We start from the raw sequence: 16,551 nt of genomic DNA, 5'->3' as shown, positions 1-16,551 counted from the left end.
TGTGATTCAACCAGCAAAACCGATACCTAATTGTTGGTTGAGTTCAGCCAACTGATTGTTATGACACTGGTAATCGGGGTCTCTCTAGGGTGGGTGGCTCGACAGCCACCCAATGTGGAAATCACAAATTTACATTCCTTACTCTTTGTTAGCATTCAACAGTGCGACAGTGGTGTTCTGATATCGTGTTGAAATCATGAACTACCTTTCGGAATATCCTTTTAGAAATATACAGAAAATGACCCTTAGGGCAGCAAACTGGTTGTTGAATTCCTTGAATGCCACCACTGGGAGGAACAGTGTGGCTGAAGCAGAGCACACAGGGGCAAGGTAGTAAGAAGCAAAATTGAACAGAGATCCTGGGGAGGGGAGCAGGGAGCAGGGTGACTCCAGGTCATGCTTATGGGCTAATGAAAGAACTTCACCTTGCAAATCTAAGTTAGAGGGGAAACCAGTGTGGGTTCTCAGCAGAGTAGTAATCTGCCTTACATTTTGAAAGGGTTACTGTAGCTGGTGTTGCTACACAGATGACCGGGCAGCAAGGGATCAAGGAGACCAGTGTAGGCGCTGTTCAAATCACGTAGAGGAGTAATGATAGCATGGGCGCAAAGTGGTGCAGGGATCAGTGGTGGTGGGGGGTGGAGTCTGCATCCACTGTAAGGCAGAAAGAGTAAAGTTAGAGGGAAGATGAGATGATGTATAAAAATACAGAGTCAAACATAACTCAAAAGTTTCAGGGCCAAATAGTCACCAATATTGGCTTCCTAAAATTGGAATGGGGTCTGTTAAAAAAAATAATGTGTGACTTGAGGCATGGTATCTGATTTCTTCCACCTATGCAAGGGGGAAGGGCAATCAGACTCCATCTCCGCATCACCTAAGGCCAATTTTGATAAGGCAGAGATCAGAAATGCCTCACGCTCCAACCTTCCTACCACTTCTGACACCTGCTGCCCCTTTCAAAGCACTCTCGTCATTTTCAGTTGGGTCTGATAATTCATTGAAGTAGCCACAGAATTCACTAATGGTACTTGTGATTATAGGGTTTATTAAGAAACTTCCAAAATTCCAGGATAAGATTATTCAGACAGGGCAGCCTCTACTCAGCCATGTCTATAGGCAGGTTTCTCATCATTGGCCTCTTAGCTCCATGACCACTTGGTCTCTGCCTGGCTCATGCAGGGTAACAAAATTCTTTTAGGGTCTCAAATAAATGTCCATGGGTATTCCAGTCTGCTATTAACCTCAGCCTGAAGATGCTCAGCTCTAGCTCCATAGGTCAGCAAATTTAGCTCTTCCAATTAAGTGCCTGGAGACAGCCTACTCCATAAGCCAGCTTCCTGCTTGAAGACACTCAACTTTACTTCTGCTGTGGGCTAAGAAAGTTCACTGCTCTGTCTCATGCTCTAGATCTTGATTATGCCAGTGCTGCTCCTCTATTGCTTCTCTGATATCACAGCTGACTCCTGGATCAATAAAGTCACTGAATGTGCAAGTATTTCAGGGTCCAAAGAATGCACTGTACTCCTGGCTCCACTCTCCCTTCTAGCTTCTGAGATGGTTCATTTGATACCCAGCAGGATGGCAATTCCAATGAACTCAGTAACAACAACTCATAGCTATATCCTAACATAACTAGACCCCCACCTTCTCTAACCGGAGGCATGAGAAATAAAACATTTAAAAGATCATTTGGTGGGAGTTACAGAGACTATAGCTACAAGTGTCACATTACATATATTCCTGCACTGCAGGGTCCAGTGAACAAAGAGCACATTTGCTGGGAAAGATCAGAAACTCATTTGTGGATGTCATGCAAATGAGACCCTTATATTAGACACCCAAGTGGGACATCCTACGAGGAAGTTAGACAAAAATCTGGAGGACAGGCAAGATGTCAGGGTGGGTACATCAACTTGGAAATACTAGTGAACAAGACATCAAATTTCTACAATTGTTATTTCTTAGGAATGATTAAAACAAACCTTTCAATATTATTGAAAAGTTATAAGAATAATACAAGCTGGCAAATATAGCAAATCCAATCAGGTAAACATAAAGTATTTGGGGGAAATTCTTCTATTCATTAATTCCACAAATGATGTAGAGATCGCTTCTTTCATGATGAGTCCTGGTGTAAGGAGCAGCAGACAAAGTATGCCTTGGCAGCCCTCAGGGCACTGATCTGCTTGAGGCAATTGTCAACAGAGTGGGTCAGCGCAGTGGAGGACTGCTAGGCTGGTGTGAGAGCCTGTAGGAAAAGACATGTAAGTTGTTGGTCCTTGTCTTGGACAACCTACTGTCTAGTTGTAGAGAGAGCGATACCTGAAAAGCCAAATGGCACTAGAAGGTGTAAAGAACCCTTGTGGATAACAATAAAAGACATGTCGTGAGACAGTGTAAGAACCCTGGCCAAATGTGAATTTTTACCTTAGACCTACACCCAACCCAGTTGCTGCTGAGTTGGCTCTGACTCATGGCAACCCCAGGCATGCAGTGTGCACTTGCACTCCTTGTGGTTTTCAGGGACACGCCCTCTGAGAAGCAGACGGCCAGCCCTTTCTTTCAAGGGGCCTTGGGTTGGGTTGGAACTACGTACCTTTAGGTTAGTAGTTGTGGGTTTAATTATTTGTGCCATCTCTGGACTCCGGATATTTGCCTTGGGAGTCGAGAGATGGCAGGAGTCTTTGCAGGCAGAGATAGTATAGGAAATGCTTTGTTTCAGTGGAATTTGAACTAGGACTTGAAAAAAGAGGCATGGTGCCTTGAAAGGATGTGATGGGGATGGTCCCTCAGTCCTAACAGTGATGCAGTGCCTCTGAAGAGCTCAAGGGGAGATGACAGGATAAGATGCAAGTCTGAAATTATGGCATACGATTTGGATATCATATGGAGAACAGATGGCTGGAGTGGGTGCTGCCTGACCTGATACTGACTCTTGGGAATGTTTGAGCTTTATGGTTTGTGGTGTGAATGGGCCATGCAGGTTGAACTATCAAGCAAAGAGTTGGATACGTAGGACTAGATCTTTGGAGAGAGGATTCCGTTGTAGATGTGTGGGCTACCTGGGAGACAGAAGTTACAGCCATGAAAATGAATAAAATCTCTGTAGAAGGAAGTGTCAAGATAAAACAAAAACAAACAGAAGGTAAAAGAATTCATCATCACTTAAACATGTAAAAAAACCTCAAATTCCCTGTCATTGAGTTGTTTGCTGAGTTAAACACCAGGGAGCTGGCAAAAGCCCAGAGAGATAGGGGTAGGAGAGATAGGAGATGAACAAAGTTTCATTAGTACATAAGAGAAAATAGGCATAAATATACTAAAATAAGATATAGGCTAGATAAGAACACTCTGCATTCACATACCATTTTCACTTTCCACACATAACTCTGCATTATAAAGGAGTCCAAGGAGATAGGGAAATCAATGTTAAACACTCATCTAGAATCTGGCAGCCTGGATCTCGGTGCAAAACGGAAGTGATAATAACCAGGCTAACCCTCTAGAACAGTGCTTCACAAAGGCATGCGAAGAATCAAACAGCAGGTAGATTGGGGAGGAAGTGAGGAAATGCTAGAATTGAAGGTGAACTTTAGAAGTTTCTCAATCTTGAATGTTAATATTAAATGATTTCCAACTTAGTGTTGTTACAGCCAAGAATCCCTGTGCTGTGATATCTGTGCTGTCTCCCAGTCACCTTCAGTGTCCCACATGATGGGGTATAAATAATACTTCCTGCTTGTGTTGCAGCTGTCATTCAAGGATCTTAAGTTGCTTTGGGGCAGGATCTGGTGATGAGTGTTTGGCTCCACTTGGCAGGTGTCTGCGTTAAGATCCAGTAACTGGGCTGAAATCTTGTGGCTCCTGGCTGATCGCTCTGTCCCACTGTTCCCCACGACCCTCCCATGAGGGAGGAGTCTCTTACCAGGCCTGCTTGTGAGCTAGTATAACCAGAACGCAGAGGTTACAAAGATTCCACTGAGCTACAAGATCCGTTCTTCCTTTGGGGGGTTTCTCTGGTGTGTGTCATGGAGCTCTGGTGGTGCCGTGGCTTACACCTTGGGCTGCTGTTTGCGAGGTGAACAGTTAGAACCCAGCAGATGCTTCCCAGGAGAAAGATGAGGTTTTTCTGCGTTACTGTTTATAGCCTTGGAAACCCACAGAGCAGCTCTATTTGGTCTCATAGGGTCCCTGAGTCCGAAGTGATTGGTGGCAGTGGGATTGGTTTAGGTTTTATGGATTTTATGTGGGAGGAAATGCATTGCATGCTCATCTCCATGATATGATCGCTGAAGACAAATGGATGCAAAGCAAATGTGGTGAAGAAAGCTGATGGTGCCCAGCTATAAAAAGATATAGCATCTGGGGTCTTAAAGGCTTGAAGGTAAATAAGCGGCCATCTAGCTCAGAAGCAACAAAGCCCACATGGAAGAAGCACACCAGCCTGTGAGATCACAAGGTGTCAAGGGATCAGGTATCAGGCATCATCAGGACAAAAAATCTTACCATAGTGAATGAGCGGGGGAGTGTGGAGTGGAGACCCAAAACTCATTTGTAGGCCACTGGACATCCCCTTACAGAAGGGTCTTGGGGAGGAGACGAGACAATCAGGGTGTGATGCAGCAACAATGAAAAATACAACTTTCCTCTAATTCCTAAATGCTTCCTTCCCCCCTCCCACTGTCATGATCTGTATCCTACCTTGCAAGTCTGACTAGACCAGAGGATGTACACTGGTACATGTGGGAACTGGAAACACAGGGAAGCCAGGGCGGATGATCCCCTCAGGACCAGTGGTGAGAGTGGCGATACTGGGAGGGCATAGGGAGGGTGGGTTGGAAAGGGGGAACCTATTTCAAGGATCTACAGGTGACCACCTCCCTGGAGGTCATACAACAGAAAAGTGGGGGGAGGGAGATGTGGGGAAGAGCGAGATATGACAAAATAATAATTTATAAATTATTAAGGGTTCATGAGGGAGGGGGGAGCAGGAAGGGAAGGGAAAAATGAGGACCTGATGCCAGGGGCTTGGGTGGAGAGCAAATGTTTTGAGAATGATAAGGGCAATGAATGTACAAATGTGCTTTACACAATTGATGTATGTATGGATTTTAATAGGAATTATGAGTCCCTAACAAAATGATTTAAGAAAAAGAAAGCAGAGAATATTAAAAATACAAACAACTTGAAACATAATAAATGCTACCAATTTAACTCCCTTGGGGATGGAAGAGCACGGAGAGGGAGCCTGGGAAGGCACTGATTAGTTTCACAGTTGGGTCATCCAGGACAATTAGAGAGCCTTATAATTAGTGGCCCCAGGTGGGTTTGTGCCGGGCTGCTGGCTGACAGGTCAGCCGCACCTCTGAAGAACGGTGAGGCTGTCTCCTCCTGGGAACCCTGGTGGCAACAGGGCTTACGGGTTGGGCTGTGACCAGAAAGTTCAGCGGTTCGAAAGCAGCAGTGGTTCCGAGGGAGAAAGACTGGGTTTTCTATTCCGTAAACAATTACCGTCTCAGAAAACCCACAGGGACAGTTCCACCCAGTCCCAGGGGGCTGGGCGTGGACTCGATGGCAGTGAGTTTTGGGTGTTTTCATCTCTGCCTGTAAAAATCTGCAGCCTGGAGAACCCTCGGGTCAGGTCTGCTCTGCCTTCTGGGGCCACTGAGTACGAATTGACTTGGCGGCAGTTGGTTGGCGTGGGTTGGATTTGCTTCTGGCAGAAATGGGATATTTGCCATAGAACCGCCGCTTTGTGGATGTTTCATGTCTCTGTGCTCTGGTCCTTTCTTCGGGTCTCCACCGCCCCAGTTCGTCATCTGAGCCGAGGACCACCACAGGGCAGGCATCCCTCCCTCTTCTTTCTCTTTCTGCATCACCTCCACACACTCCGCCCGCCCATTTCCTGGAAGCGCCTCGGGTCAGGCCCTCTCTCTTCTGAGAAGCTGTTAACTGCCTGCAGTTGGACCCCAGGCTCCAGGAGTGCTGGCCCAGGAGTCGGGTTACACCACTTGTGTCTGAGTTCACGCATGTTCCCCTGTCAGGGATTCCGCAAATACCTCCCAGAGGTAAAAAAGGAAAGTGCGCCTCGCTCCAGCACCCAGAGCTAGTGAGCTTAGTCGCCAGAGTCCCTGAGAGAGAGCCAGCAGGCAGGGCCATGTCGCCCTAGCCCGGCCTCGGCCCCCTGGGTGTCCCTAGCAGCGTCCCAGCCGCCTGGCTTCATGTCGCTGCGCAGCTGCAGCAAGTTCCTGGGGTGAGGGGCGCCCGGGCACGCTCCCCCCATGGGTCGCCCACCATGTCTAATGGATATCGCACTCTGTCCCAGCACCTCAATGACCTGAAGAAGGAGAACTTCAGCCTCAAGCTGCGCATCTACTTCCTGGAGGAGCGCATGCAGCAGAAGTATGAGGCCAGCCAGGAGGATGTCTACAAGCGGGTGAGTCAGTGCGGGCCTCGGCCTCCGGGGCAGGGGCGCTTCTGAGCCTGGGCTGTGCTGTCCAGGCCTGCTGGTCACTGTGATGTCCTGTGGCCTTGGACGAGCCTGTTTCACCCCCACCCCCAACCCCCACCCCCAGGTGTCTGTTTTCTACTTCCCTTCTCAGGAGGAACAAGGAGATGGTTGAAATCAGAGCCTTGCAAACTCTGGCGTGGCAGGTGTGCCACCATCACCCCAGGGGGCGGGTAGGGGGTGGTGGGCAGGTCTGACGTCCATTCCCTGCCTCATCCCAGCCTTTCTAAGTCAGCAGAGGGAGGCGGGAGTGGGGGAAGTCGCTGTTTTAAAAAGGTCCCTTCTAGCAGTGGGGTGCAGTGGGGACGAGGGCGATGACCATGCGAAGGAAAAGGGGGGGCGGCAGATGCTTACTTTTGAAAATAATCCTGCAGGTCAGCTCTTAAGACCTAGGGCTTGTTCATCTTAGAACGAAGAAGAGGGCACAAATGGACTAGACCTTGGCGCAAGGTGTGATGGGAAGCGGCACGGTGGCTTCCCTACAAGGAAAGGCGGCCTTGATAGATGGGTCAGTGCATTAGTTGAGAGGGGAAGGATGACGCAGCGGATTGGCTGAGCAGAGGGTGAGATGAGACAGCATCTTGGTAAGAGGACATTAAGTGACGCTACAAGGGTGACAAGGATTAAGCTTCCTAACTGGTTACCACACTGTTGACTTCCTCGGTTTTCTTCGTATCTGGGCAAGCAGGCCCTGAAGTGGCCGTCACGCACAGGGCCGGCCCAGCACTCTATCCCAAAAATCCGGCACACATTTCCATTGGCTGTGTGTCACCAGAAGAAGCCGAGAAGCACTAAGGCCTGCGTGGGTGTATCATGGATCAGGTAGCTCAGTCTGGGGGATGTCATCTGTCTCCTCGCTGGCATGAAATTCCACATTTTACCTTAATTTCCCTGAATTTAGACCAGACTTCTTTTTCGTCATCCGGGTGACTATAAGGAGGAACCCCGGTGGCAGAGTGGCGTTTGCTACGACAAAGTCACATGAAGTCACCATGAGGATAGCTTTAGGCTGCGAACCTGAAGACCAGGAGTTCAAAACCACCAGCCACACGGTGGAAGAAAGACGGGCTTTCTACTCCCTTAAAGAGTTACAGCCTCAAAAGCTCACAGGGGCAGTTCTGCCCTGTCCGAGAGGGTTTCTCTGATGACAGGGAGTCTGGTTTGGTTTGGTGTGGCCAGAGAACGGACCTCGCTGGAGCAGCCAGGGTGGAGAATTCACCCCGTGAGAGGACTTGGTAACTCAGGGAGACGAAGCAAGGAGGAGCAGGAGGGGCAGGTTTGCCTCGGGTTAGGAACAAGGAATAAATATGTTCACTTAGCAGAGAGGGAAAAACGTCCCCCTTACCAGTCTCCAAAGCAGGGTAGGAAAAAAAATCCTAAATCATTTGAAGGAGAGGTGGGATTTTTTTTTTAAGCTAGATTTACGACAGTGAGTTTGGTTTGGTTAATCAAATGGTTGCTTGAGTCCTGTGGTCTCCCTGTCTACTGCCACAGGCCCAGGAAGCAGTCTTCCGGGAACACTTTGGGTGCGGTGTGAAAGAGCACTGTGGCCGTCCCAGAGAAGTGTAATCGGTGATATATATTCTAGGACCTGCGCAGGGTCCGGGGGAAGAGCGGGTAACAGCGCATTGTCACATGCCGCATCTTTTGTTACATTTCGTATTCCCACTTGTCCCCTATAGGAGAAGGATGGGACCCTGTCTCTACCTTGAACATGTTGTAAATGTGAGCCAAGTAGCCAGGCAGGTACTGACACTAAGGCATCTCAAACTACTGCACATCTCTCCTCTCCCCTGTCACCGCATTTCTGTTCAGTCTGCCTCTTAGAGGGCCTCTCCGGCTTAGCTGTGATCATTTGAGAAGCAGGAAGAGCGTGGCTGTTCCTGGGCAGTGCATGGTTCCTAGGTGAACGGCTGGGGCTTGAGTTCACCCAGAGGCCTTCTCCTTGGGAGAAAGCCTGGTGAGTCACTGGAAACCCTCGCCAACCGATTCTATTCTGATACACCCGAAGTCACCATGAGTGGCAATCAACTCCACAGCAATTTTTAAAAAGATGTATAATTAAAATCAGACAGCCATGATTAATCATCAGCATTCTAGCTGAAAGTCGTCTATCACATGATACCCACTGCCATCAAGTCAATTCCAACTCTTAGCAACCCTACATCATAGAGCAGGACTGCCCCCACTGGGTTCCCAAAACAATGAATCATTACAGAAGCCGACTGCCTCATCACTCTGCCATGAAGAGGCTGGTGGGCTCAAACCACCAACCTTGTGGTGAGCAGCTGAACACATTAACCACTGCGCCACTATGATGCACTAGTACACTCTAAGGAGGAACAGGAAGCGCAGATTATTTAACCTCCCTGACTTCTTCCAACCCCTGTAGAGGTGGCTTTAAGAGTACACAGCACTAGAGATACTGAAAGTTATTTGATGACAAAATGCATAAATGGAAACCATTAACATTTACGAAGAAGATAATATCAAAGCATTTTATAAATTTCACAGTATCATACACACAGGAGAAGGACAGTAATTATATTACTATGAGTCAGTGGTCACAACCAAAAAACTCATGGCCGTCAAGTTGATCCCAACTCAATGCCACCCTATAGGATAGAATGGGACTGCCCCATAGGGTTTCCATGATCTTTATGAAGGCAGCCTGCCCCATAGTTCTGCCCAGGAGTAACTGGTGGTTTTGAACTGCTGACACTTTGGTTGGCTGCTGTGTTCATCAACCACAGCTCTATCCAGGATCCTTGGTTGTTATTATGATATTTAAAATGAGGTCGTGGTTTGACTCTTTAAAACCTCACCGTTGTGTCCCCACACATGCGCCTTCCGTTCACCCTGGCTGTTCACACCTCAGCCTCAGGAGTTAGGAAGCTTCCTTAGCAGCAGTGTTGATGACAAGACAGTTAGGGTGTTGTGTGTAACCTCACATAGCAAGTCAGGTGCTACCAAAAAGAAGTCAGAGGCCTGTTCTGTTACCAAACTTACCCTGATTTCTCTTCAGTGTAAAAGGACTCATCTTTAAAATTAGTCAAGTTATCAACTTGAACCCAACTGAGTTTGAATCTGCAATAGTGTGGGTGGTGTCTGTATGATTCTTCTCAAGAGTGCAAATCTTTATGGAGCGTATATATCATGAATCTCATGTGAATCATAATTATTTCATTGTTGCATGTATTCTGCCACTGTAGATTTTTGTGGCAATCTTTGCATTTCAGAGTGAACAGTCAGTGAGGAGCCATCAGCATTTGTCTGTGAATACCCTGATGAAAGGGAATGTGGGAACTGGAGGAGAGGAGAGCCAGGGAGTGAGCACTGTCTTTATCTTTGCAAGTCATTCGTCCTCCTTTGGGTAGAGGATTGAGGGAGAGACTAAAATAGTAGATATAATCCTTAACTGTACAGAAGCTACAAGGAGTTTAAAAGACAAGGTGTAAGGTAAAAAATTTTAAAATATAGTATCTGGAGTCTTAAAGGTTTGAAGTTAAACAAGCGGCCATCTAGCAAGGCTGCAAACAAGCCCACATGGAAGAAGCACACCAGCCTGTGTGATCACGAGGTGTTGGCGGGAGCAGGTATAAGGCATCAGAAGATCCAAAACAAACAATTATATCAATGTGCATGAGGGCATCCAAATGGAGACCCAAAGCCCATCTGTAGACAACTGGACATCCCCCCACAGAAGGGTCACAAGGAAGGGACCAGTCAGCCAGGGAGCAGTATAGCACTGATGAAACACACAGCATCCTCTAGTTCTTTAATGCTTCTACTGTTATGACCCCAGGTCTACCTTATAAATCCAGCTAGGACCCATCCCCACCCCCACCCCCAAGAGCAGCAATGGGAATAGCGATACCATGAGGGTAGGGGAAGATGGGGGGAGAAAAGGGGAACTGTTTTCAATGATTGACATATAACACACACACACCCACACACCACTCGGGGGATGAACAACAGAAACGTGGGTGAAGGGAGACAGCGGATGGTGCAAGATATGAAAAGAATAATCATCTATAATTTATCAAGGGTTTACAATAAGGGGCGGGTACAGGAGGGAGGGGCAAAAGAGCTGATGCCAAGGACTGAAGTAGAATGAAAATGGTTTGAAAATGATAACCTATGTACAAATGTGCTTGATACAATTGATGTGTGGATTGTTACAAGAACTGTAAGAGCCCCCAATAAAAGGATTTTTAAAGAGAGAGGAAAAGAAGGTGTAAGAGCTGTAGAGTTGTGTAAACATAGGCGTATCAACCTCAAAGTAAGTAAGCTAAAAGAGAGAGTTGTTTCTCCCTTTGTCAAGCTAGTCAGAGAACACAGAAATAAACTTGAGGATTGTACTCATATAGGTTAATAAACCAAACTCTCTGCCACTGAATCGGATCTAGTTCACAGAGTGTTAGCTATGGGACAGCTAACCAGAGAGCAGCAGTTCAAAACCACCAGGTGCTCCATGGGGGAACGATTAGGCATGCTACAGAGTTTCAGTCTGGAAACCCACTGGACAGTTCTACTCCAGTTTATAGGGTCTCTATGCGTCAGAATCGGCTCTCTGGCGCTGAGTTTGGTTTTGCGTTTTTGAGATTAATAAAGGAACGCTGGTGGCACAGTGGTTAAGCATTCAGCAGCTCACCCAACAGTCCATGTTTTGAGCCCACCAGGCACTTCCATCAAGAGTTACAGCCTTGGCCATCCGACGGACAGCTCTGTTGTGTCCAGTCAGGTCACTATGAATTGGAGTCAACTCGACGGCAGTGGGTTTGGTTTTTAGTTTGGAAATCATTACCACTCCTCGGAAGAAGGATGAACTCTTTGGGTCTCCGAAAGATTTACAGCCTCGGAAACGCAAAGGGGACAGTTCTGCTCTGTCCTGTGGCGTTTGGAAACCACAGCAACTCTCCCGAGGAGTAACTATTGGGTTTGAATTGCTGACCTTGTTAGCTGCCCAATCTGTTACCCACTAAGTCATCAGGGCTACGTAGGGTTTTGGTCATAGATTAACAAAAGTGTGCTAATTGCTACGTAAAAATTGGTTCTGTGAGACTGTTCAGTTTTCATTAAAAACGGAAATTAAACTATTCTTTAAGCTCCAGCTTCTTGTAAATTGTTTAGGAAGAGTCCATTTACCTTTAGCTCCCACAGATTGGGGCGTATATCCACACTGGAGTCCTCGGTGGTACAAACAGTTAACAAACTTGACTGCTAACTAGAAGGTTGAAAGTTCGAGTCCCTCCAAAGGCTCCTCAGAAGACCTGATGATCCACTCCCCAAAGCTCAGCCATGGGACACCCCGTGGAGTACAGTTCTACTCTATACGCGTGGATTGCCGTCTGTCTTCTGCACCATGACTGATCCAACCTGCATGACTAGGCACCACTGCCTCCTCTTGGCAGCACACGTTAATTGAAGGTTCCGTTTTCTGGGAAGGTGATTTTGAAGCTGTAAAGAGAAGCTATTGCAGCGGGAGCACAGTCGCTCCTGATGCTGGAGCAAAGAAAGTGAGGAGATGCTCAAGGTCCACAGCTGAGTACGGCCCTCTCCTCGGGAGGCCGGCTGGCGGGCATTTCTGGACTGCAGCTGCTCTGGTGAATAATTTCTGGGTGGTAACTTGGCTCACGTCCTTGTTGTTGATTATCTAATTTCACATCTTCGCCTGAGAGCCGCTGTGCCCCACCACCAGCAACATGCCTGGCCCTGGAATTCGTGAAATCCACTACTATGTGGTTAACACCCCATTTCCCAACAGCACAAACATGACCACCGCCAACTGGGTTTTGGCTCCCAAATGACTGCTTACTTAGAATGTGTTTAGTAAACCTATGTGCATTTGTCATTGACAAGTGTTGTTTTAAAAGCTCATTTTCAGAACTTCGTTTAAAACCTGACAGGGCCAGATCTAATAGCGAATGGGTCAGAAGACATTTGAGTCTTGTCGTCCTGGATCAAAGAGCATCGGTGTTCCTAACAATTGACGTTAGAAGGTTGCTTCTAACAATTGACGTTAGAAGGTTGTGCTGCAGGTCGGAGTGAAAAGTATTTTGATTTGTTATTTATGGCTTTCTCATTTTTGACATGGGATGATATTTTTCCAGAGCAAACACTGAGGTTTATACCTAGCATACTTCTATAGCTAAGAATTTCAATTCAGGATGAGCACGCTATTGAGTTCACTTGTCTACCAAATTTTCTCAATCGCTCTGCCCTCGATCTGGAACAGAGCCCCTAGGGAAGTAGTGGCTATGCATTGGGCTGCTAACCACAGGGTTGGCAGTTTGAAACCACAAGCCACTCATTGGGAGAAAGATGAGGCTTTCTACTTCTGTAAAGTATCACAGTCTTAGAAACCCACAGGTGCAGTTCAACCCTGTCCTAAAGAGTTCCTGTGACCCCTGATTGACGAGAGAACAGTGCATTTTGAGACTATTCTGCTGTTCTGGTTTAGAAGTTAAAAGCCATGCATTACGCTGACCTAGAATAGAATCCACTGCCCACTATCTATGTTAACTTGGGCCAGTGATATCCCTGCGAGCCTGAGCAAGTACAGTAGCAGCTACTGCCTAGGGTTTTGGAGGAGGATTGAATGAGCCAAGGAGTGGAACTCAGAGCAATGTTTAGCACATAGTCAGCCCTCAATACATATTTTTAACTATGTGACAAAATTATCCGGAGAAGCCAGATGACTGGACGGTCTCACGTGGGCAGTCTTGTACTCCACAATCAGTATCTTTTCCCTCAATATTAAGATTTGGGATCGCTTACCAGTTTGCCTCTTTTCTCTTTTCCTTTCCCATGTATAAATCACATAATAACCATCAGAAGTACCCTGCCACTCTCAAAGACACAAGTGTGCGTTCAGAAGGGATACATGTGAACGACCGGGGGCACGCTGCGTGCACGCCTTTATCCGTTGTTGATGTTTGGCGTCATCGAGTCGGCTCCGACTCACAGCAGTCCTGGGTGCAACAGAACAAATTGCCGCCTGCTCTGTGCCATCCCCGCAGTTGTTCCTGTGTTGGAGCTCTTTCTTGCAGCTAGTGTGTCCATCCATCTTGTCCAGGGGCTGTTGAGTACCTACCGCAGATACTCTGCTGCTGTTGGGAATTCAGAGATGAAGAATACATAGCAATAACAGAAAAACGCACCAAGTATAAGGGAACTCAAAGAAGGCGTCTCTAACCTCAATGAAAAGAGTCAATGGAAGAAAAATCTACAAAGAAGCCCTTAGGCAATCATCTGGGGGCTTGGACTTGTAGGTGGGGTGAGCACTGGCTAGTCAGTGGGTGGTGGGGTGGAAGGAGAACGCTGCTCAAACAAGCTATAAGCAAAGCCTGCATGGTATGTGAACTGAATTAGAAATGATTTCATGTTGCTCAATTGTAAGTACTAGTAGCGTGGTGGCGCTGTTGGATAAGCATTTGACTGCTACCCTCAAGGGTAGAGGTTCAAATCCACTGGGAGAAAGAGGAGGCTACCCGCTTCTGATTTGGAGTCGACTCTGTGGAGATGGGTAGGCTTAGAATGAGGCTGAAGGACACGCAGGGCACGGTCCTTTCAGGTCACTGTACGCTGTGTATACTTTATCATGAAGAAGCTTTTAGCAGCACAGGACATGCTAGGTCTCACTAGTGGCTCTGGGGAAGATGGATTCAAGGCAGACAAGGGAGTCAGGACAAGTGAACGGTCGGGCGAGATGACAAGGGCCTACATGAGGGCCATGCCACAGAAGCAGCCGGGGGCGTCCTGCTCTGAGACATTTTCAGAAGCAGAAACAACTGGGCGGTTTGGGGATTGATAGGTTGGGAAGGTTGAGGCAAAGGAACCAAGGAGACAGACAGACTTCTGACTGAGACAAGTCACCTGTGTACGTGGGGTTGGGGCGGGGTGGCAGGTGGAGCTGTGATTGTTTATGCATCAAAAGCAGAGGGCTGGCTGAGGAGTTGATACAAATGTTCCAGCCTCTTTGTGAGCTCACCTCCAGCTTCGGTAGTGCCCCCCCTCCCTCCCCCTGCCCTGGCTCTCAGGAGGGGAGGTGCCAGCAGCGCTGAGATGGCTTTAGAGCTGTGAGCCAATGTCAGGGAATTTCGTGCTGTTACCAGGTAGCGGGAGCTATAATTCGCCTAGTGACTAGGGGAAAGCAGCTATGCTCTAAGCTGCCAGAGCCGCTTTCTGGACTGCATGACTTTACTTGCTTGCAGAAACAAATTGGGTAGTGGGGGGAGGGTGCCTTCCATGCGCTTTGGGGGAGGATTTGGTTTCGCCCACAGTCGAGGGAGGCTAGGGGAAAAAGCAGACGTGGGTTTCTGCTGGGGGCGAGCCACCACCCAGCTCGTCTGTGGCCGGAGGAGTAGGGCCAAACTCTGCCCGGCTTTGTGCTTGGATAGCCGGAGAGAACGGGAGAGAAATAAAGGCAGGGGGTGACCTGCTTGAGCTAGAGCTCTTAGCAATAGCCTATCGCACCCTTCCAGTTCAGGAATCATTTAGTTTTAAAATGATTTTGGACTCAAGAGAAAGGTTGCAAAACATAGTGCAGAGTTCTTATCCCCTGTTGCCCTAGCTCCCCGTGATGGATAAAACCTTCAGTTTAAACATCAGGACCCTGAGACGCAGCTGGTAAAGGGACTTGCCTAACCTCCACCACACAGCACATTGGTGGGCCAAGCTCAGACTGGAATCCCGGAGGCCATTCTCCCTCTCTGGGTTTGGTGTCCAATAACACCAAAGTGCATTTTGTCAGAAGTTAGTCTGCCTTCCCCATTTCATAGCTGAGCAGAAGCAGCAGAGAGAGGCTAAAGGAATTCACAGATAAATGGTACGACATCCTGCCTCTGCCCGCTGCTGAAAGGAAACAGTGTGCCCCCGTCCCCATCTCCTTGACCCACTCTGACCCCGGGGTCTCGTCCATATGGTTTTTGCATCCCTTCCTGCCTTTGCCGTGCCATCTCTAAACTCCCCCCCCCCCCCAAACAACCAACCTCACTGCCATGGAGTTGATTCTGACTCCTGGCAGCTCCATAGGGCAGGTAGAACTGCCCCTGTGGGTTTCGGAGACTGTAAGTCTTACAGGAAATAGGGAGCCTTATGTCTCTCCCTCAGTGCGGCTGGTGGTTTCAAACTGCCGGCTTCATGGCTGCACAGCCACAAGTTAAACTTCACAGATAATAAGGCCGTGGTACATATGGAAAAATGAAGCTGTTCTATAAACATGCATATATGTAAATATATTAATTTATAATGAAAGGGACAGAGGCCAATGTACATATATTTATATGTTAAAGTATTAAGATATCAGATAGACTTTGGGCCTCTACGCAAGGTCCCCCTTAACACAAGGACACTTTGCTCTGATAACCTGGCACTCTTTGATACTCATCTTCCTGGCATAATCGCTGAAGACAAAATGAGTGCATAAGCAAATGTGGTCAAGCGAGTGCCTAGCTATCAAAAGATATAGGGTCTGGGGTCTTAAAGGCTTGAGGTTAACCAAGCAGCCATCCATCAGGGAAGCAAATAAGCCCACATGGAAGAAGCACGCCAGCCTGGGTGATCATGAGGTGTTGACGGGATCAGGTGTCGATGGGATCAAAAGATCCTACACAAACAACTACGTGGATGCGAACGAGGGCGGTTGGAGTGGAGACTGTAGACCCATCTGTAGACAATTGGATATCCCCCCACAGAGGGTTATAAGGAAGGGATGATTCAACCAACGTGCAGAATAGCACAGATGAATCGCACATCATTCCTCTAGTTCCTGAATCCTTCCCCCCCCCTGCCGGCCCCCACTACCATGATACAGTTCTACCTTACAAATCTGGCTAAACTGGAGAACACACATTGGTACAGATGAGAGCTCATGACACATGGAATTCAGGACAGATAAACCCCATAGGAGCAGTAGTGGGGGTAGTGGGAGGGGAGAGGGATGGCTAGGGAGGGGGAAGGGGAGAAAAGGGGCACCCATCACAAGGTTGTACATATAGCCCCCTTCCCAAAGGGGACAGATAACAGAAATGTGAGTG

General features: G+C 47.8%; 1 protein-coding gene across 7 annotated transcripts in view; it reads left to right on the top strand.

Moving 5' to 3' along the window:
- Positions 1–16,551, top strand: part of PDE4DIP (phosphodiesterase 4D interacting protein) — a 213,515-nt gene that overhangs the window by 41,274 nt on the left and 155,690 nt on the right. For all 7 annotated transcript variants that reach the window (XM_075560261.1, XM_075560277.1, XM_075560181.1 and 4 more), the window contains exon 4: positions 6,329–6,439. In XM_075560261.1, coding sequence (XP_075416376.1) covers positions 6,329–6,439 — 111 coding nt within the window. The remainder of the gene's footprint in view (positions 1–6,328; positions 6,440–16,551) is intronic.

Source organism: Tenrec ecaudatus, chromosome 1, assembly GCF_050624435.1.
Source record: "Tenrec ecaudatus isolate mTenEca1 chromosome 1, mTenEca1.hap1, whole genome shotgun sequence".
In the NCBI taxonomy this organism is placed as follows: Eukaryota; Metazoa; Chordata; class Mammalia; order Afrosoricida; family Tenrecidae; genus Tenrec; species Tenrec ecaudatus.
The sequence above is the reverse complement of the archived record's forward strand: the minus strand, read 5'-3'. Positions and strand labels throughout refer to the sequence as shown.